Source organism: Cydia splendana, chromosome 3, assembly GCF_910591565.1.
Source record: "Cydia splendana chromosome 3, ilCydSple1.2, whole genome shotgun sequence".
NCBI lineage: Eukaryota > Metazoa > Arthropoda > Insecta > Lepidoptera > Tortricidae > Cydia > Cydia splendana.
In genome coordinates this window covers 16,216,350-16,237,572 of record NC_085962.1, presented here as the reverse complement: position 1 = coordinate 16,237,572, position 21,223 = coordinate 16,216,350, and the positions used below count along the sequence as shown (strand labels likewise).

The window sequence follows — 21,223 nt, the reverse complement described above, 5'->3', positions numbered from 1 at the left end:
TTTTAGTCGCGTGTCGATAGATGGCAGTAAATTTACTGTGACTACAAAATTTACTATGACAGGACCCCTCTATACTATCTATTCTTTTTGGTAGTACTGTACCTCATGTTTGTTGTACGTTCGTTTGATATTTATTGAAATAAAATTTTACAGCATTACAGCTAAGGGGCGCCAATGCGCTGTAAAATGAAGTAAGATGTAATTATATTAGCGTATGAAATCGAATTATTTTTTCTATTCTTTAATATTTTTTTTTACATCATTTGCCTCCTTAGAGGATATAACCAACGGTGACGCCATGTCTAAAATTTTCGGTACAAAATAGTCTGCCGTTTTTTGCGGGGGAGGGGCACAATAAATGTATAGGTACGTCATGTCAGATAAACGTCAGTCCATATATATGGTTGACATGTAGTTGACCATTGGCCGCCTATTTTCGACAGAGGGGAACGCCTGTTAATGGCGGCTCCATTGTTAATTACTCCGAGTTTGCCTCACTCTTTGCCTCAAATCCAATCTCATCCAAACCATATCCAAACCAAAGAGTATAATAATATATAGATGGTCAAGCAAATCTTGTCAGTAGAAAAAGGCGCGAAATTCAAATTTTCTATGAGACAATATCCCTTCGCGCCTACATTTTCAAATTTGCCGCCTTTTTCTACTTACAAGATCTGCTTGACCAACTATATGTTGATCCAAACATCTTTTACCACATCCCATAGAAGGTAGGATCGTATAGAAGTGGTATACGCGTGCCTCCATGAGGGACAAAACATACGCAAATGCGACACTGTGATTGGTCAAATTCATTTGTTGCCCACCATAATCCATACCAAAGATCCATACTAAAATAACGGTGGGGAACAAATAAAATGTGAGACTGTGTCAAGGACAAACAATAATAGCTCTTTCGCTGCTACTCCTACTGAAAGATACATAAGACTATCCTGTTCGGTCACTTCTCCCCACCCTCATGCCAGATCCAGTTTTAATACTAGATTCATGCCACATCCCTATTGTTGACACTGACAGCGTGACAGTTGTCAAAAATCGCCATCCCCCACCACCTCCACTATTAGATAGCCTGGCTAAGCTAGAAAATCTAGGCCATCTAGCTCAGATCTAGCTATATTGATGACAGGGCCTTGTATTTAATTTGTGCGTGTAATTGTATGTAGGAAATTTCTTATGTGTATCATAATTATCATAAAATAACGAAAAAGAATAATTAGCTTCGCACAAGTGCTTTACGGTGACTGGTATACGGACACGGTTATTCTGATTGAAGAGACTGTTTTTGTCGCAGTGATATAAACAAACAGTATCATGGAAGATGATGAGATCGAACTAATTAGCAGCGGTGACAAGCTGCAAGAGGTGGCACAAGTCTTACAGGATTTCATCAAAAAAGTAAATATTTTGTATTCCTTAATAAATGACTTAGTTCTTCAGTTACTAAACTATGAGATTTACTTTTCAGAACGAGAATACATTTTTATTTCCAAATTTAGCTGATAATAACAAACGAGTGATTTTGTGGGCTGCGCTGTTCCAGCATCTTCAAAATAAGACTTCAGCGCCAATTCATACTCTTTGCTTAGCTGCCATTAGAGTGCTGAGGTTTGAACTACTTTATTACCTATTTAGTAAGCTAACGATTATGAGGAAATTTCATTTATATTAATATTTAATTAAGATCTTTTAAGTTAAGATTTTATAAGTAAGTATCTATTTTTGCTGTCCTGCCACACAAATTACTAACAGTCTTACTGTATAGTTCTTGTTTCTTGTTTAATATGCACATTAAAATCTATTTTCATATTTTTGCAGCCGAGACAAATCAGAACTCGAAAATTTGATTTGCGAAAAATGGATAACAACATTAATAGAGCATGGGGGATTGTACAATTTCATCGGTATTAATGAAGAAAACATGGCCCCTTTGGAGTTGCCACAGAAGGACACCGCCATTGAGGCTTTGAAGTGTCTGTGCAACATTGCTTACAACAGTGAAGTGGCGCGGGCGCTTTGCGCCCATACCAGCATCGCCCAGAGTCTGGTGGCTAGGCTCAGGATTTACAAAGACATTCCCTTCAAAGATGAAATCATGCTGTTTGACATTAAGTTGCTGTTTATCTTGACTGCACTAAGGTCGGATATAAAGACTAAGATAAGAGATGAGCTGCATGGGTCGGACTATTTGGTCTGCTGTCTTAATGAGTTGCTCAGAGAAGCCTCATCAAGTACTGAGGGTGCTATGGATCAGGATCAACACATTTTCTTTACTGTAAGTTGAGTCGCTTAACGTCTAACTCGGGTAAATCCATCTGTCAGATTATGCGATTTTGGTAGGTATTAAGAAAAGGTAATAGGGTAGGTATTTGCTGAGAGGGTTGAATGAATTTACCCGAGTTTGAAATTAAGACATAGTTGTTGATTCATTATTAATTACAATCATTGAAAAAAAAAAAACTCTTTTTCTAATAATGATGTTTGGTAGGAAGATACTTTAGTCATGACAACTCTCTTTGTTGCAAACTTACAAAAAGACGTCCACATAAATGGTACTGACACGTGTTTCTGATACGGTCACGGGATAATGTTCGGTAAATTGTCACAAGTGTGGACCCACCTTTAATGGTACTGACACGTGTTTCTGATACGGTCACGGGGTAATGTTCGGTAAATTGTCACAAATGTGGACCCACCTAGGTTTTTTGTGTGGGAATTGAATTTATAACTTTGGATTTTTGTCACTGTCAGATTAAAACTAGAGATGGCCATTGACTACTAACATAAAACTATTTTTGAATCAGGATAATCAGCAAGCCATAGCCTGTGAGATCCTAAAGTCCATGTTCAACCTCATCATTCGGCCTGGCGGTGAGGACAGTGAAACTGAGGCAGATGAGGCGATGTACCTAAAGTTGATGCCTGTGCTAACCTCCCTGCTGTACACTAAGACTACTAACGAGGAGAAATTGATGGAGTTGAGAAGTAATGTCGCTAATTTGTTGACCAGGTAAATTAAAAATTATGTTATTTAATTATGTATAACCTAATCACTTGGTCATGTTTACCTATAATAGTTATTCGAATTTACCTTTCCTTAGTTTTGAAAAACAAGAGCCTTCATCAATACTGCCACCTGGGTCATGGTAATAAAAGTTATGTCATGTTCATGTTATGAATAATTCTTAATAAGTTTAAAAGACCTAATAAGTTGTCATTGAAATTGAAAGCAAAATAAATTCAGTTATATTTGCTAACGGGTCATTAATCTTTATTATTTATCTAAGTTGACATTGTATAATTACGTTTGCATGCTAAATGATTGACGATCATAATGTAAATTCATATAGATTAGCGTAAGAATAATTTATACTGTAATTTATCATTATGAAATAAATAAACTAAACTAAACTAAACTAAGATGGTGAAGATCAATCAAAGTTAAAATTTAAAATGTTTGCAGCGTGCCACCACCATATTACGCATATCTAACCCCAGTGCTGAACTCTGGGGAGACTGCAGAGTGTACATTCGAGGGCAAGAATATGGACGCCTTGCAGTCTCTTGTGCAGCTCTTGCAGTACAGGTTGTCAAATACCACGGTAAATTCTAGTTATTTTAATCCATCAGATTCCTATTTTAACCTTCAGTCTTCCGCACCCGAATGGTGACAGGCGGAACATTATTACTAAGTTTACGCAGTCCTTCGTCTGGCTGTCAGTGGGCTCTATCTCAAAGACCGTTATGGTTGAAATTTACCTAGGCCACTTTGTCAATGTTGGGAATAAATAAATCTAAATCAATCAGCTGTAAAAATAGTTGTCATCTTTAATGCTACAGTAATTCATAAAGGATCCATGTTCCACCAATTATCAGAGCGTTCAGTTCATCTTAGACGCTTTCGCGTTGTAGGTACATTTATGTTTATGAATCTTGATTTTTCAAACCATTGGGGAGCTACATCGCGTCTAGATATTTTTAAGAATAAGGCTGTAGTTCTTTTTCATTTCAGAACACAAAGAACCAATGCGAAAACTTATCCCCGATACTAACCGTGATGAACAAGGCGGTGCGAACGCGCGCGGCGCGCAAGTGGCTCCGGGCGCGCGTGCTGCCGCCGCTGCGCGACGTGTCCCGCCCGCCCGAGCGGGGCAGCGAGCTGCGCAACCAGCTGTGTCGGCTGCTGACGACACCCGTGGGCGCTATCCGGGACTTGGTTGCAGAGTTTATCTTCATTATGTGCAAAGAGAAAGGTAAGGTTTGCTGAGGTGGCTGCGCGGATTTACACTACGGGTCCCGCCCGAGCGGGCCAGTAAGCTGCGCAACCAGCTGTGTCGGCTGCTGACGACACCCGTGGGCGCTATCCGGGACTTGGTTGCAGAGTTTATCTTCATTATGTGCAAAGAGAAAGGTAAGGTTTGCTGAGGTGGCTGCGCGGATTTACACTACGGGTCCCGCCCGAGCGGGCCAGTAAGCTGCGCAACCAGCTGTGTCGGCTGCTGACGACACCCGTGGGCGCTATCCGGGACTTGGTTGCAGAGTTTATCTTCATTATGTGCAAAGAGAAAGGTAAGGTTTGCTGAGGTGGCTGCGCGGATTTACACTACGGGTCCCGCCCGAGCGGGCCAGTAAGCTGCGCAACCAGCTGTGTCGGCTGCTGACGACACCCGTGGGCGCTATCCGGGACTTGGTTGCAGAGTTTATCTTCATTATGTGCAAAGAGAAAGGTAAGGTTTGCTGAGGTGGCTGCGCGGATTTACACTACGGGTCCCGCCCGAGCGGGCCAGTAAGCTGCGCAACCAGCTGTGTCGGCTGCTGACGACACCCGTGCGCGCTATCCGGGACTTGGTTGCAGAGTTTATCTTCATTATGTGCAAAGAGAAAGGTAAGGTTTGCTGAGGTGGCTGCGCGGATTTACACTACGGGTCCCGCCCGAGCGGGCCAGTAAGCTGCGCAACCAGCTGTGTCGGCTGCTGACGACACCCGTGGGCGCTATCCGGGACTTGGTTGCAGAGTTTATCTTCATTATGTGCAAAGAGAAAGGTAAGGTTTGCTGAGGTGGCTGCGCGGATTTACACTACGGGTCCCGCCCGAGCGGGCCAGTAAGCTGCGCAACCAGCTGTGTCGGCTGCTGACGACACCCGTGGGCGCTATCCGGGACTTGGTTGCAGAGTTTATCTTCATTATGTGCAAAGAGAAAGGTAAGGTTTGCTGAGGTGGCTGCGCGGATTTACACTACGGGTCCCGCCCGAGCGGGCCAGTAAGCTGCGCAACCAGCTGTGTCGGCTGCTGACGACACCCATGGGCGCTATCCGGGACTTGGTTGCAGAGTTTATCTTCATTATGTGCAAAGAGAAAGGTAAGGTTTGCTGAGGTGGCTGCGCGGATTTACACTAAGGGTCCCGCCCGAGCGGACCAGTAAGCTGCGCAACCAGCTGTGTCGGCTGCTGACGACACCCGTGGGCGCTATCCGGGACTTGGTTGCAGAGTTTATCTTCATTATGTGCAAAGAGAAAGGTAAGGTTTGCTGAGGTGGCTGCGCGGATTTACACTAAGGGTCCCGCCCGAGCGGGCCAGTAAGCTGCGCAACCAGCTGTGTCGGCTGCTGACGACACCCGTGGGCGCTATCCGGGACTTGGTTGCAGAGTTTATCTTCATTATGTGCAAAGAGAAAGGTAAGGTTTGCTGAGGTGGCTGCGCGGATTTACACTACAGGTCCCGCCCGAGCGGGCCAGTAAGCTGCGCAACCAGCTGTGCCGGCTGCTTACGACACCCGTGGATGCGCGGGTTTGTGCTGCAATCACGGCGCGAGCTATCTTAGTCATGGCCAGCTGGCCACAAACATAAACTTCAGCAACTATTCTGCAGATTACTACTCTTTTGGGTTCTATACCAAACGTATCGTCCGAGTTTGTCTTCATTCTGTGCAAAACGGGTTTGCTTAGGTGGTTGCGCGGATCTGTGCCGCCTCCACTGCGCTATGTGTGCTGGTCCTGACGTCACGAGAAATGGTGGGACTGCCATGCTTTATTGCCATAGGCCTAAGCACATGTTTGTATTTAACTTTAACTGACTAAACTTAATTTAAAACGGGCAATTTTCTAATTTTATTAAGACCATCTATTGCTGCGTTTCCGAAATAGCAAGAAAAATTTATAATTTAATTTGCAATGTTTCTTTTTCCGTACAGTGGGTCGTATGGTGAAGTACACGGGTTTCGGCAACGCCGCGGGGCACCTCGCGCAGAAGGGCCTGCTGGGCGCGCGCGGCGCCGCAGCGGGCCGCTACTCGTCCAGCAGCGACGACTCCGACACGGAGGAGTACCGCGCCGCCGCGCCCGCCATCGACCCCGTGGTCGGCTGCACGCGTCCGCCCCGACCCAACCCTTTTGAGGGCATGACCGATGAACAGGTATTGTAACCACAAACGTTACATTTTGTAGTCCTAACGTAATTTTGTAGTTTATTTTTTGCATACACAATTACTACTCCGGCTAGTCGCGAACTGATTGAGTGACATATCATTGAAATTTGTGACAATAATAGTACATTATTGTCGAGGCTCGGAAGTAGCTACTTGCAGGCTGAGGATTCGAATTAAACGGACGACCTTGGGAGTCCGTTTAAATGAATCCGAAGCCAGCAAGTAGCCTTCCAGCCGAGTCATATATAGTGCTTTTCTCAAAAATGGTGCAAGAAATATAAATATAATAGAAATATTTCACAGAAGCAACGTTCTCACGTATATATTTTCACAGAAAAAAGTAGAATCAATTGAAATAATTAGCTTTGCCGCCTTTTATTTTTTTAATTAAAAAATAAAAGTGTATTTTTCTGCCGAAAATACGCCAACCTATTTGAGACAGCTAAATAGTCCCGGTACCAACATTATAATTATAGATGGTCAAGCAGATCTTGTCAGTAGAAAAAGGCGGCAAATTTGAAAAATGTAGGCGCGAAGGGATTACGTCTCATAGAAAATTTGAATTTCGCGCCTATTTCTACTGACAAGATTTGCTTGACCCAGTATGTAAGTACTAATCATCTGTTTGGCTGTTTAATGGGCCTGTGCCTTCATTTGATATGGCCATTTTAACTTTTAAAAAGTTTGGAACACGACAAATAATGGAATTTGTAGCAAACATTGCAGTCCCAAAATCGAGACTGCAATGTTTTTAACTTTTTAATTTTCGATTGACCATAAACTCTGCGCTTCGCGACCAATTTTTTAAACGGCAAAGTCGACTTTGCCGTCCATTTTTGAGAAAAACGCATTATTAATGTGTATATGTAAAATTCGAAACCCTCATTGAGGTTGTAACGATACGAGCGTAACATAACCTTGCTAGGTGCGGTCGGGCTAACCGCAGCCTGAAACAGGGCCTCATCGGTAACACAACACGTGTTCGTTGAAACAGAGAAAAATACTGGTATTGTTGATTATCTTATCTTATACCTTTAAACGAGCAATTCTTGTATACAGGGTGTCCCATAAGTGACACGTCACAGTGACACTGGAGGTAGACCAGGCCAAGAGGACCCAAACCAACTTAACATGACCCCAGTAAAAGTGGCACGGTTTTCGAGTTATTGCCAAATTAAGGTTTTTCATGAATTTTCACCGTTTTTAACATTGTTAGTGCCAGTGTGCACATGGAAAGGTCTTGAAGTTAGTTTTTTTCATGTGTACGGCATCATGAATAGTTAATTAAGATAACAGAATAGGTATTTTATCGATAAACAATGTAAAATGCAAAAAAGTACTGGTTTAATCTTGAATTTAATTCACAGCGAAACATTAATTTCGACTGACCACCTGTCGTGAAAAAAAATTACTAGAAAAGTAATGAGCAAATAACGTCAAAATATTGAGCATGTTATGCAGATTCAAAAATGGTATAACACATGTACCTTCCTGCAATAAAATAGGAATTATTATCATCTTTCGAAAGCCTCATAAAACATAAGTTAAAACTAGGAAATCGGCAATCCGTTGCTACTTAGTAAAAATAACGATTTATGTTAAGATTTATGTAACTCTGGATACAGAAATAAAAAAACGCCTATTCAGTATTTGCCGAATGCCTAAAAGAAAGAGATGGAAAATGGTTATCTCCCTTTTTAAGGATATCATTGAGTTGATAAAGGTTTAAAGAAAATGAAATACTGCAGGTTGAAGTTTAACCAATTTATTAAAGTAATTTTATTTTACAATACATGCTCGAATTGTTTTTCCTCGGCTCGTATGCACGCTTGGCACCGTTTATAAACTTCAAGTTAATTTTCTCAAATTAATTTCGGATATGTTTCGTGCTGCCTCCAACATACGCCTCCGTAGTTCCTCTTGGGACCTTATTGGCTTGGAGTAAACTTTATCTTTAAGCATTTTACGCATCCCCAATGAAAAAAATCTAATGGGTTTAGGTCCGGGGAACTCAGCGGCCATGCCACTGGTCCCAATCGGCTGATCCATCTGGGAATTTCTGTGTGAGATGGTCGCGGACATCGCGAGCGTAGTGTTCTGAGCAGCCATCTTGCTGTGGTTCCAGCTCCAAGAAGAAGCATCGGCCGACTGGAACCAGTGGCATGGTACGTTCCCCGGACCTAAACCCATTAGATTTTTTTATTGGGGACACTTAAAAGATAAATTTTACTCCAAGCCAATAAGGTCCCAACGGCGGCATGTTCGAGGCAGCACGAAACATATACGAAATTAATTTAAGAAAATTAACTTGAAGTTTTGCAAGACGGTGCCAAGCGTGCATCGTGTATACGAGCCGGAGAAAAGCGATTCGAGCACATATTGTAAAATTATTTCAACCTACCCTTTCAAATTTGAACCTGTATTTTTTTCTTTGAACCTTTATCAACTCAATGATTTCCTTAAAAAGGGAGATAACCATTTTCCATATCTTTCTTTTAGGCATTCGGCAAATACTGAATAGGCGTTTTTTTTTCTGTAACCAGAAAATTAGATATCTTAACATAAATCGTTATTTTTACTAAGTAGCAACGGATTGCAGATTTCCTAGTTTTAACTTATTTTTTATGAGGCTTTCTAAAGATGATAATAATTCCTATTTTATTGCAGGAAGGTACACGTGGTATAGCATTTTTGAATCTGCATAACATGCTCAATATTTTGACGTTATTTGCTCATTACTTTTCTAGTAATTTTTTTCACGACAGGTGGTCAAAGTCGAAATTAATGTTTCGCTGCGAATTTAATTCAAGATTAAACCAGTACTTTTTTGCATTTTACATTGGTTATCGATAAAATACCTATTCTGTTATTTTAATTAACTATTCATGATGCCTTACACATGAAAAAAACTAACTTCGAGACCTTTCCGAGTGCACACTGGCACTAACAAAGTTAAAAACGGTCAAAATTCATGAAAAACCTTAATTTGGCAATAACTCGAAAACCGTGCCACTTTTACTGGGGTCATGTTAAGTTGGTTTGGGTCCTCTTGGCCTGGTCTTCCTCCAGTTTCACTGTGACGTGTCACTTATGGGACACCCTGTATATATCGTTATTTATTTATATATATTGGCGATCTCGGAAACGGCTCTAACGATTTCCATGCAATTTGGAGGGTTTTCGGGGGCGAAAAATAGATCTAACTAGGTCTTATCTCTGGGAAAACGCGCATTTTTAGTTTTTATGTTTTCCGAGCAAAGCTCAGTCTCCCAGATAATGATACTAAACTTGAGACATTTTATTTTCCTTATACTTACATAAGCATGTACAGGGCTTCGATAAGCCTTTTATAATTATTAGTGTCGACAGTCAATAAATAGTAAACAGTTAAGGATGCTTACTTTTACACTGCGTATTAAATATACCTAAACATGTATTCCCATCTGTTTTGCTTCGATCACGTAAGCTGTGATTGTCTCCAACGATTCACTCTTATTTGTATTAGAGTGAATCATTTCTATGAAAAGAACCGGGCGGATTGGAATGTCTCGTCATTCTCACATAGGAATAAGTAGATTTAATCACGTGAGTGAGGCGTGAGCAGATGGTTTTATCTAAGCACTTAAGCCTACATAACATTTTTGTCCTTAATACTTTTCTAAATCTCCTGTTGTGACTAAAACCTAGTACTTGTACTGTAGAGGTTGTTATTTCGGAATATATTCAATATTTAAATCTGTGACGGAAAGTCAATATAATGGATTTGTAATCATATTGTGTCAGTTAGCTCGAAGACTTCGGGTCCCAGGCCACGCTCGCCACATTCTAAGAAATAAAACGCATTCTCAAAGCTCTGCCCTTGCATTTCGAATCTACCTCTGAAGCTACTCCTTCACCCACCTTACAGCACCTATAACCTGATCTGTTCTTCCAGAAAGAGTACGAGGCGATGAAGTTGGTGAACTTATTCGACAAGATGGTGTCAGAGGGCGTAGTGGTGCCGGCGCGAGTTGGCGCCGACGGGCGCCCCGAGCCAGTCCAACACGTGCTGGAACTGCGCGACCCGCCTAACCGTCCGCAGTCCTAAACCGACCGAGCGAATTCTACCACCCTTATGTAAGTTACGAAATTAAGTAAGGGTATCTGTTACATTTTGGTGCCGTGACCAGGATCCTTTGATGGTTCTGTTGGTTGCACGCGGACGTCCATCCCTGACCATTTAACCATTTTAAATTGTATCAGCCAGCAAGTATTAGCTGCCGTGGTCAAGATATGCTTTGAGACCTTCTCGGCCTCTAGTGCTGGAGCCGCGTTTCGGTATTCCGACCGGTTGGATGTTTGCCTGCAAGTTTGTCTTCATTAGCACGCTAACAACATCCATTATATAGGTACAGCTTAAATTAGTTTGTATCTTCTTGACATTGATTGGCTGGTTGCTGATTGGTTCTTTACGCTTAATATTTCACGGCCTACGACCTACACCTGTTCAAAACGCCATGTTTCATGATGGTTATCCCATCACCCATGGTAAAAATTTGATATAATTATATATGATATGATAGTAGGTAATAAGAATAAAAAGTGTCTTTACGACGACTTTAAGGTTCCTGAGGTTAATATGGTTATTTGCTTAATATGATCACGAAAAGAACAACAGATAGGTATCCGGTTGATTAGACACTGCTACTATTCCATGGGCACTACTTGACCGCCAACATTTTGGCTGGTCAAAAACACTATTCTTCGCACGATAGTAATCGGCCTGGTAAAAATAGAGCATTCATTCCGCTCCAATACCACTTCCTTTGTTGTATAGGGCACGAAGATTAACCTGACCATATTATCCTCGGCCAGTACCGATGTTTAGTGAGAAATGGCTTCAGTATCATTAAATAATATAATTAGGAAAAGTAAGATTACTATAATTGAGAAGCATAATGATTATAATGTGCATTTATGATTCTAGAAAAATAATAATGTAATAAATGTTTTTAACGTTATTATAATTAAAAGTCGTGCCAATATTACGGTTGATCCCTATTTTCTTGTCTCGTACCTTTGCAAATTAGAATATTGGAATGGAACGTCGTTATTCGGTTGATCTAATTATTGGTCTTGTTAATTAAGACTTTTAAGGAACCAAATTTTGAATACATTATTTGCAAGTGGCAAAGTTTCTTGCACGTAAGTACCTATATAATAGTTATCTTATCATGCACTATTTTTGTACAATCCAAAGTATTGAGTAGTATAATAGTCTGTTATTTTAAGGAATTTAAGATAATGTAACCAAACATAACTACACACAGATACATAGATAATCTTAATACGATTGAATGACCAAATCAAGTGGTTTTGACTGTTTACATTCTCTTATGTAGGTGCATAGAATAACAGACTATTTTAGATTAAATCTAAATTGTGAATTGGTACAGTATCACACCGTACTTTTCAAATCTTTCTATAGATGTCCGGCACAGAACCACAGACTAAATAATAAGAACTACCTTACAGAAAGGAAACATCCTACAAAACTACGGTTTTAGGAAGTTTCCTTTATATAAACTACGGTTTGACAGCGGTTCAGGGTCGAATCATGCTGTCCCTTTCTAATATATGGGACTATCCCTTTCGGATATTTAGGGTTGTCAAAATTCAAGCCATTATCTTATTTGTGGTCGTGCACGCAAAGGGACGTCAAGTTGTGTCAACCCTAATAATTGCTTGGAGCAATGCTCAGCCGAACGGAGCTGAGTTTGCCCGAAGGGACAACTTTCGCACCCCTGACAGAACTTCGCTGTCATTCCATGTCGTTTTAGTTGTCAGATCTTTGTTGCAACCTCATTGCGTCATCATTAATGGTAAGGTCAAAAATATTAGTTTCTTTTCCTTTCATAAATTGGTCGCGTGACATCAGGAGTAGGTATTATTAGGTATGGAAAGATCTACACGCTTGGTTTTCATACTACGCACCATCTGCACGTTTGTGTTATTGACATAACCGTCGGACGGTCGTATTGTTATGCAATACGCCGTTAGCCAACATTTTTTAATGTGTTTATTACCTACCTTAGGTTTTTTGTTTTGTCTAATCTTTTGTCGGGTCCTTATCGGCGTCAGAATGTTATGCCATCTGTTTGCCGGTTATGGACCACGGAGTGCAAGCTATCGCTCCCAGATTTTTATTTGCAGTTAGTTACTCCACGACTTTCTAGTTGAGTCTATCGTTAGTGTTCCTAGATTATTTAACCGCGTGTGAACTTATTCCTACCTACACTTAGATATCATTCGTTCATTATCACCGCTGCGGTGTTTGTACATGAAATAATAGGTAAGTACTAGTTTTTTTTTCACGTTTAATACGATTTCCCTTTTAAGACGCTTTTTTTGCTAGGTCCCCTCAGAATCGTCTTAAGCGGGTTCTACTGTATTGGAAGTGGTTGCGACATCTAGTTGAATGGTGTGGTAGGTACCTAAATTGACTGCGAAATGAGTCGGTGTAAGTAAAACTCTTTATATCCTAGTCATAACGATTAATAATTTAATTAAGTTTAACTATAAGTTTTGTAAGATTTACATATTTTATTTCATTAGCCCTAAATCATTGTCTTCGTTAAATATTTTGGATATTTTAAAATGTTCACTGATTTTGTATAATTATCTCTAAGTAAATTTTATAGTAGGTAATTATGTAGTAGGTATACAATATTGGATGTCAGATTTTCATTCCATTTTCATATATGTAGCTATTTCTGTAGTTATAGATGTAATAGAAGTTATAGAAGTTGTTGTGGGTAACTTCTATTTATAGAAATAAACAGAACAATTAATTAAAGGGTAACCGTAATTCTCATTATTGTACTTGCATGTACCTAAATGAACGATATCAATATGACTAAATGTATACACTACCGATTTATGACAAATTTACAATTTATGTTTAACTTATTTACATTTTACATTCTGTCATGGTCTTAAGAAATAAAAAGATAGAAAAATGTTATCCAGTCTTTGGCTTTGGCTACACCTACAGCTACACCCATGCCTATCAGGCAGGTTTCTAATGCTATTTAGAATAAGAAAGAGTAAGTAATTAGACGTGTCTTTGGTCTTTATTAATTGAAATTGCCGCGTTATAGATTAAACACTTTTTAAGAATTAACATTAGATAATGTTATTTTTCACCACTCCAGCTCAGAAAATCTATATTTTTAAAAACAGATAGTAAAGTTGTATTTTATTTACAAGAGTGGCAAAGTGATTTGATGCAATTTTAAGGCTACAAATATAATGACCACCAAAAAATACTTTGGTACCCTAAATAAAAAAATCATGCTTACCAAAAAAAAATACTGAACACCAAAAAAATTAAGCCCTAAAATACAAAAGTACCACCGTTTTAATTACGACTGCACTTCAAATTGTATTCAAATACCAAATATATTGAATGATCACCAAAAATCATTAATGATCACCAAATCTTGAAGACCAAATTAATGCGATATTTTCACCTAAATAAACCACTATGATTACCAAAAAATGTATACATATTACCAAATAAAGTAAACTGATGCCAAAATTACTAGCCCCTCCCACTCAACCCCCCGTACCCCGCACCGCATACCTATCTAACCTAACCTACTTTTCTAGTAGCATTTCGTTATGCTACTAGAAAAGTAGGTTAAACTGCTATCAGTTTGAACCGCTATCAGTTAAGTGGGTTAGGTTAGGTTAGCACTGCGACCGTTACAGAAACGAAATGGTACTAGAAAAGTAGGTTGGGTTAGGTTTGAATTGCGACCTTTACAGAAACGAAATACTACTAGAAAAGTGTGTTAGGTTAGATTTGAACTGCGACCCATACAGAAACGAAATGCTACTAGAAAAGTGGGTTAGGTTAGGTTTGAACTGCGACCCTTACAGAAAAGAAATGCTACTAGAAAAGTGGGTTAGGTTAGGTTTGAACTGCGACCCATACAGAAAAGAAATGCTACTAGAAAAGTGGGTTAGGTTAGGTTTGAACTGCGACCCTTACAGAAAAGAAATGCTACTAGAAAAGTGGGTTAGGTTAGGTTTAAACTGCGACCCATACAGAAACGAAATGCTACTAGAAAAGTGGGTTAGGTTAGGTTTTAAACTGCGACCCTTGCAGAAAAGAAATGCTACTAGAAAAGTGGGTTAGGTTAGGTTTGAATTGCGACCCTTACAGAAACGAAATGCTACTAGAAAAGTGGGTTAGGTTAGGTTAGAACTGCGACTGTTACAGAAATAAAATGCTACTAGAAAAAGGTGACGAAGTGGATTAATTAATTGAATAGGATAACGAATATAACGATATATTAAATATTTGCACATTTTTAATTAAAATGTGGTTACAATTTTGGTGGTCATTTACTATTTTTGGGTTTACAGTGATTATTTTGGAGTAATTTGCTTTAATAGGATAGCAAGATTAAAAAATTTGGTTATTATTTTACATTAAAATGGAGTTCTGTTTTTGGTGGTCATTTACTATTTTTGGGTTTACAATGATTATTTTGGTGTCATTTTCTTTAATAGGATAGCAAGATGTAAAAATTTGGTTATTATTTCACATTAAAATGGGGTTTGAAATTTGGTAATCATTTACTATTTTTGGGTTAATAATGATTACTTTGGTGTCATTTCCTTTAATAGGATAGTAAAATGTAGTAAAATTGGTAATCATTTCACATTAAAATGGTGTAATAATTTTGGTGATCATTTATTATTTTAGGGTGGTAAAATAGATTTTTTTGGTATAAAATTTTACTAAATCTGGTGATCAGTTAAATAGCAGCCCAATTTTAATAACAAAACTGTGTCTCATACACAGAAAAATTAAATAGTTAAAAACGGGTTTGTCACGTATTTTAAGTCGAAAATCGCTCGACATCTTTCACTCCGTACTGAGTAGCATCATCTGGAGCTCGCGTTGGCGGACCGAGCAGTCTTTCGACGCACACTGGAACCCGCCCATACATTGCAGTGCTCAAAACTCAACTTTGCAATTGTGGGTATTTTGTACTCAAATTGAAATATATGCATAAACAGGGAGATATTGCACCTCACTGCAGAAAAATACCTTCATTATCAGTTGTCATTACATAGTTGCATTATGTCAAAGGTCTAGGATTTTATATGTCACATCTCAGTGGTAATTTGTATTGATTAACAAAATAGTTATTTCAAGTAATTGTAGTTGGTATGAATAACTCAAAATCCGCAATGACTTATCTTGAGCAAGGTATGTAGATTATGTTTTACGTATTTTATGTTCTAAAACAATTTTGGGTTTGTGGTATTCCGACAAATAGTAACATATATTGTAATTTAATAAAAATGGTCATATTTCCGATAATGGACAACATCTTTTGATAATTTTTAGGCATGATAGCTAAAAAAGTTGTCGTTATTAAGATTCTTTATTCGAAAGTAAAAGATGTTGTCCAGTTTTCGAAATGGGCCAAATTTTTTGCTCCGACTATTTGATCAGGCGTTTTTACTTTAGCGAAAATATAACTTTTTCTCACTAAAACAATGTTTTAGTGCGTAATATTTTACCTTAAGGTTATTTCTATGCATTTCGACTGTTTCAGATGAAAAAAGTGATACAATTTTACTTAATAATAACTTAATAACTTCCTTAATAATAGATCAACCAAAACCAGGTTTTGGCAATATTAATAACGGTAATGTGGCTCGAAAATTTTTCCAAAACTACGAAATATCAGCCGAAATTACTAAAATAGATGAAGAACTCATACGTCGCTTTTACATAATTTTACAAACAATTTCCAGTGGCTACAAGATCGATACGTGTAAATTCAAAAAATACTGTCTAGAGACAGCAAAGTTATATGTAAAACTGTACCGGTGGTGTCGCATGACACCTACTGTTCATAAAATCCTTATTCAAGGAGTCGCAATAATATCTGAGCACCTGATCCCAATAGGCAATTTAAGTGAAGAGGCCCAGGAAGCGAGGAATAAGGATTTTAAAAACTATCGAGAGAGATTTAGTCGTAAAACTTGTAGATTCGACAACATGACAGATGTTTTTAATAGGCTCTTGGTTTCTTCTGATCCCATCATCACCTGCACACGACCTCTGCCAATTATTAATTCAAAAATATTTCACCCGGAAGCTGTCAACATGTTTATCGGTGAATATGTAACGTCATCATAGGAATATTTTATTTTTTAATATAAATATAATGTAAATAATTATTATTATAAGCACTACTTGACATTACGAATGTAGAATAGTATTTTTTTTGCTTAATTTTACTTATTGTAGTTTTGAGCACAGCAATGTATGGGCGGGTTCCAGTGTGCGACGGTCCGCCTTACCTAATATGATTTGACGCAAGTTTTGAGTTGTTTGGGCGTATTGGCTGGTAGGATGGACTTTTAGTTAAAATGTGATTTTGAATGATAAATATTAAATTAAATGGCATCGATTTGGATATGATTTGGAATATTTTATTTTTTATAATGATCGAAATGTTATGGAAATACTTCAAATACTCACAGACAGACTGACGGACATGGCGAAAATACCTGTTTAGTTGACTACGGAACCCTATAAAGAGTAAAAAGTAAAAATGTTGAATAACTATGTCAGCCAGAAAATATCACATTACCTTCTATTTGTGTTAAAACGTTTTTACAAATACAAATACAAATGTGTTTATTTCATTACTTTTTACATAAGTTCTTAGGTATAGTATAAGGGTTAGGTAGGTAATTAGTCCATCTTAGGTATAAGGAGTAGGGGAGATGTGGACATAATGATCCCTCGGAGTAAAATGATTCCCCATCGTATCTGAGCAACTACTGGTGCCATCTATCTAAATATGCAATAAACGTATACTCTGTGACCCCGCCAGTTGCCTCTTAAAGTGTCATGACGGTGCCAGCATGCAGCGAGATTTTATTAGGAAATAATTAAAAAATATATGTCTAATCTACGGTATGCCTATTTTCCGAATTCCATTACTTTTAGCATGTTGCGTTTTATTCAAATTATGTTTCACTGTCGGATCTTAATGATGTTTATCTATACTTTAAGGATGTTTACACTGAAGCAAGTTGAATTTGAAAGTTATATTTTTGTCGATATTTCAAATTTGGTGTTTGAGGTCAAATGATCCCTTTTCGTAGGCGTAAAATGATCCCTGGAATCATTTTACCCTCTAAGTAATTTACTATGAGTATTTCCTGTACAGGCCATAACATACCACGTCGCGAATTTATGTGCGCAAAGCCACTTACTTCCTAAAAAATTACCTTAGTAAGAAATGCTAAGGGCTCTTAATGCGATTAAATTATTGATTGCCTTTTAAAATAGCAAGCAGAATCTGTGCCTCTGATGGCCTTAAAAAGAAGGCCAAAAGAGAAAAAAAACAGCATTTATCTTCTGAAAATAATAAAAAACACTGTGTAATCGACCGGCCTAAATGATTTAGAGTATTTAGATAAAGAAATCCTGATATCACAAAGGCATCATCTGTGATAAATTTAATCCTACCCTAGGGATCGTTTTACCCATGCATATGTATAAAATGATCCTTTACTAGACTTTTAGAAAACATAACATAAATAATAAACTACATGCAAAATATGAGAAATGAGTATGCAGTTTCTTAGCTAAGTAAATGGACTATTCATAAATATCTAAATCTTGTGTTTATCTCTTCAACTTTGAACACAGTAAAGTTTCTCCCTTAAGGGGATCATTATACCCACATCTCCCCCCTAAGTAGGTAAGTATTAATCTAAACATTGTGTAACAAATTGTGTAAGTAATGAAAAAGGTGCGGGTACAGCTTGCTGAATTTAAACCCGCCCTTGGTGGCGCCCTTTTTTGATGGATTAGGTACCTGTTTAATGCAACTGCGCTCGACTGTATATAGGTACGTGTACTGCCCTTGCGGCCCTATGTGCGCAAATGTACCGCGAAGTTCCGAAAGCTCGTCGTTTTCCGGCGCGTCAGTACCCGCTACGTGGCAGGGCGGGCGGACGCGCCGGGCCCTATCGCCGATTTCCAGACGTTTGTTTATTCAATTATTCATCATAATATATACATGAATATTTATCCACGTATACTTACAACTTAAACAAAACAATCCCTGTCGAAACGGTTAACTGTCAAGTTGTTTTTAATTTAAATTATGTATGTTAATGATTTTCCTTTGTTTATTTCGGGCGGCTACGGGGAGCCGGGGGTGGACGGATGTAAGCTGGAGGGGGTGTTATTCAATTGGAGAATACATATATAAGACAGGAACAGGAATACATACATTATTATAATACATTTTAAACCTGTTTACTGTGTTGCATTTGTGCGCTCGCTTTGTAGCCACGTTAAATTAAGCCGAAATTGGGCAATCTGCGGAAATATTTCGTGTAATTTTGAAAATTGGTACAGGCATACCTTGTGGTGTCCAGATAAACATACTAAAAGTCCTCGAGGGTAGGGGGTGTGCTGAGGGTGTAGGGGGGGGGGGGGGGGGGGGGGGTTGAAGGTACCTTTTTTCATATTTTTGCTCATATCTCGAATATCTATACGAATAGCATTATAATTACTTTGGACAAAAAATTTTACATTAAATTTCCTACAAATTTGGTTATGTTTATTTTTACTTTGCGATCAATACTTTAGGAGCTCCAGGCTGTTAAAGTTAAATAAAAGATAAAAAATAGACGGTTTAAGAAAACGTCGTTTTTTCGTAATTGTTCATCATAAATAAAAATTTTAGTTTAGAATAAGCAAGCTAAGCAACCTGCTGATAAAATATAAAAAAACCGGCCAAGAGCATGTCGGGCCATGCTCAGTGTAGGGTTCCGTAGTTACCCGTCCGTCAAAATAGACTATTTGCAAAAACTCAAAAACTGCTAGACCGATTAGGTTCGCTATATTTTTCCTTGAAAGTCTTTACTAAGCTTTACTTGTACGAGTATTTTCATATTTTTTGGACCCATGGTTCAAAAGTTAGGGGAACTAAAGGGGAAAACACAACACACAAATAAATAAAATAAATAAAAATAAAATAAAGACCTATCCAGCAACACCCCACACTATAGGGTTAACGCGAAAAAAAAAATCATCCCCACTTTAATGTAGGGGAGCCACCCTAAAAAAATATTTTTTCTAGTTTATATTTTACGACTTTGTCAGTGTAACTGATTTATATATTCGTGTCAAATTTAATCATAAAAATTAGAAAATATTTTTTTTATGGTGGCTGCCCTACATTAAAGGGGGGATGAAATTTTTTTTCGCTTCCACCCTATAGTGTGGGGTGTCGTTGGATAGGTCTTTTAAAACGAATACGGGTCTTCAAGAACCATTTTATGATCAACTCAATATTTTCGGAAATAATCGATCTGAAAGAAAAAAAGTTGTGTTTTACCCTTTAGTTCCCCTAACTTTTGAACCATGGGTTCAAAAAATATGAAAAAAATCGTGAAAACATAGCTTCGTAAAGACTTTCAAGGAAAAATATAGCGAACCTAATCGGTATAGCTGTTTTTGAGTTTTGGCAAATAGTCTATTTTGACAGACGGATAACTACGGAACCCTACACTGAGCATGGCCCGACATGCTCATGGCCTGTTTTTTTTTATATTTTATCAGCAGGTCGCTTAGCTTGCTTACTCTAAACTAAAATTTTTATTTATGATGAACAATTACAAAAAACCGACGTTTTCTTAAGAGCGCTCTTACAAGAAAAGTCGAAATAATGCAAAATTGATGATACTAGTCGACGAAATTCAGGACTTTGCGCTCATTATTAGAAACAATGAGTACTTGTTCCAGTAAAAGCGTCTTCTTATCTTTATAAATGTCGTTGTAAATATTAGAAAAAGGACTTATTAAATTAGTAATGATTTTTTTTCTGATGGTCGTTTCCGAAAAACCCCGTGAAGCACTGAATGGCGAGCTCTTATTTGGAAATGTTGAGAATTTTACTCTGCTAAACCTGGCTATTTTGTATTACTAATACCCTGTACTTTAGGCATATCAAACTATATTTTTCCTACATACCTTTGAGAAAGAGAAAATCAAAGTAAAACGAACTCGATTTTCTCTCCGAAACAAGTGTCAATTCCTACGAAAATCTACTTAATATCGAAGTCATTTTCATACTCAAGCAATCTGCAACGTTTGCTTATACTGTTGGTATACATTAGTGTTTATGAAATTCTACTATAATTTTTTGGCAATTTTTTGAAAACTACTCTATATTACCGATGACGCGCGCTGCGCCAGCTCAGTGCCGCGGCAGAGCTTGTAGAGGCAGGACGTGTGTCGGTCGGCTCCGCACATTTTCAACGGCGACGACGAGGTTTTTTATCATTGTGTGCGGCGGGCGCCGTGTAAAACGCTATACTGTGTGCGTGTAAACCGCAACGAGAGACTTTGATCCTAGCACCGTTTTTATAGTATTATAATTTATAATGGTACAGTTTAATAAACTACCGGACAGGATTAAAAATATTTGAAACGACCTGACATTCTATATGTATTTATTTGACTCAAGATAGTACTCAGGGTCTGATGATGGAGCCGGAAGGTGGGCACCGGTACCAATCAACCATGCAACTAAACCACTTTGTGTTTAGGCTCGTTTTATTCATCTCAACAAGATCTTTGACACAAGATAGTACTCAGGGTCTGATGATGGAGCCGGAAGGTGGTCACCGGTACCAATCAACCATGCAACTAAACCACTTCGTGTTTGGGCTCGTTTGATTCGGC

General features: G+C 38.4%; 1 protein-coding gene and 1 long non-coding RNA gene across 2 annotated transcripts in view; one reads left to right on the top strand and one right to left on the bottom strand.

Moving 5' to 3' along the window:
• Positions 1 to 21,223, bottom strand: part of LOC134789402 (uncharacterized) — a 368,254-nt gene that overhangs the window by 139,848 nt on the left and 207,183 nt on the right. The window lies entirely within an intron of this gene.
• On the top strand, positions 1,109 to 10,611 carry LOC134789382 (synembryn-A). The gene is made up of 8 exons (XM_063760013.1): positions 1,109 to 1,413; positions 1,484 to 1,623; positions 1,834 to 2,290; positions 2,820 to 3,025; positions 3,479 to 3,617; positions 4,028 to 4,268; positions 6,206 to 6,426; positions 10,373 to 10,611. Exons 1-8 carry the CDS (start codon positions 1,330 to 1,332, stop codon positions 10,523 to 10,525), a joined length of 1,641 nt encoding a protein of 546 aa, XP_063616083.1. The 5' UTR covers positions 1,109 to 1,329; the 3' UTR covers positions 10,526 to 10,611.

Coding starts and splice junctions, on each gene's coding strand:
- LOC134789382 (XM_063760013.1), top strand. CDS start 1,330: ATGGAAGATGATGAGATCGAACTAATTAGCAGCGGTGACAAGCTGCAA. Junction 2,291..2,819: donor ATCAACACATTTTCTTTACT/GTAAGTTGAGTC, acceptor TTTTTGAATCAG/GATAATCAGCAAGCCATAGC. Junction 6,427..10,372: donor AGGGCATGACCGATGAACAG/GTATTGTAACCA, acceptor CTGTTCTTCCAG/AAAGAGTACGAGGCGATGAA.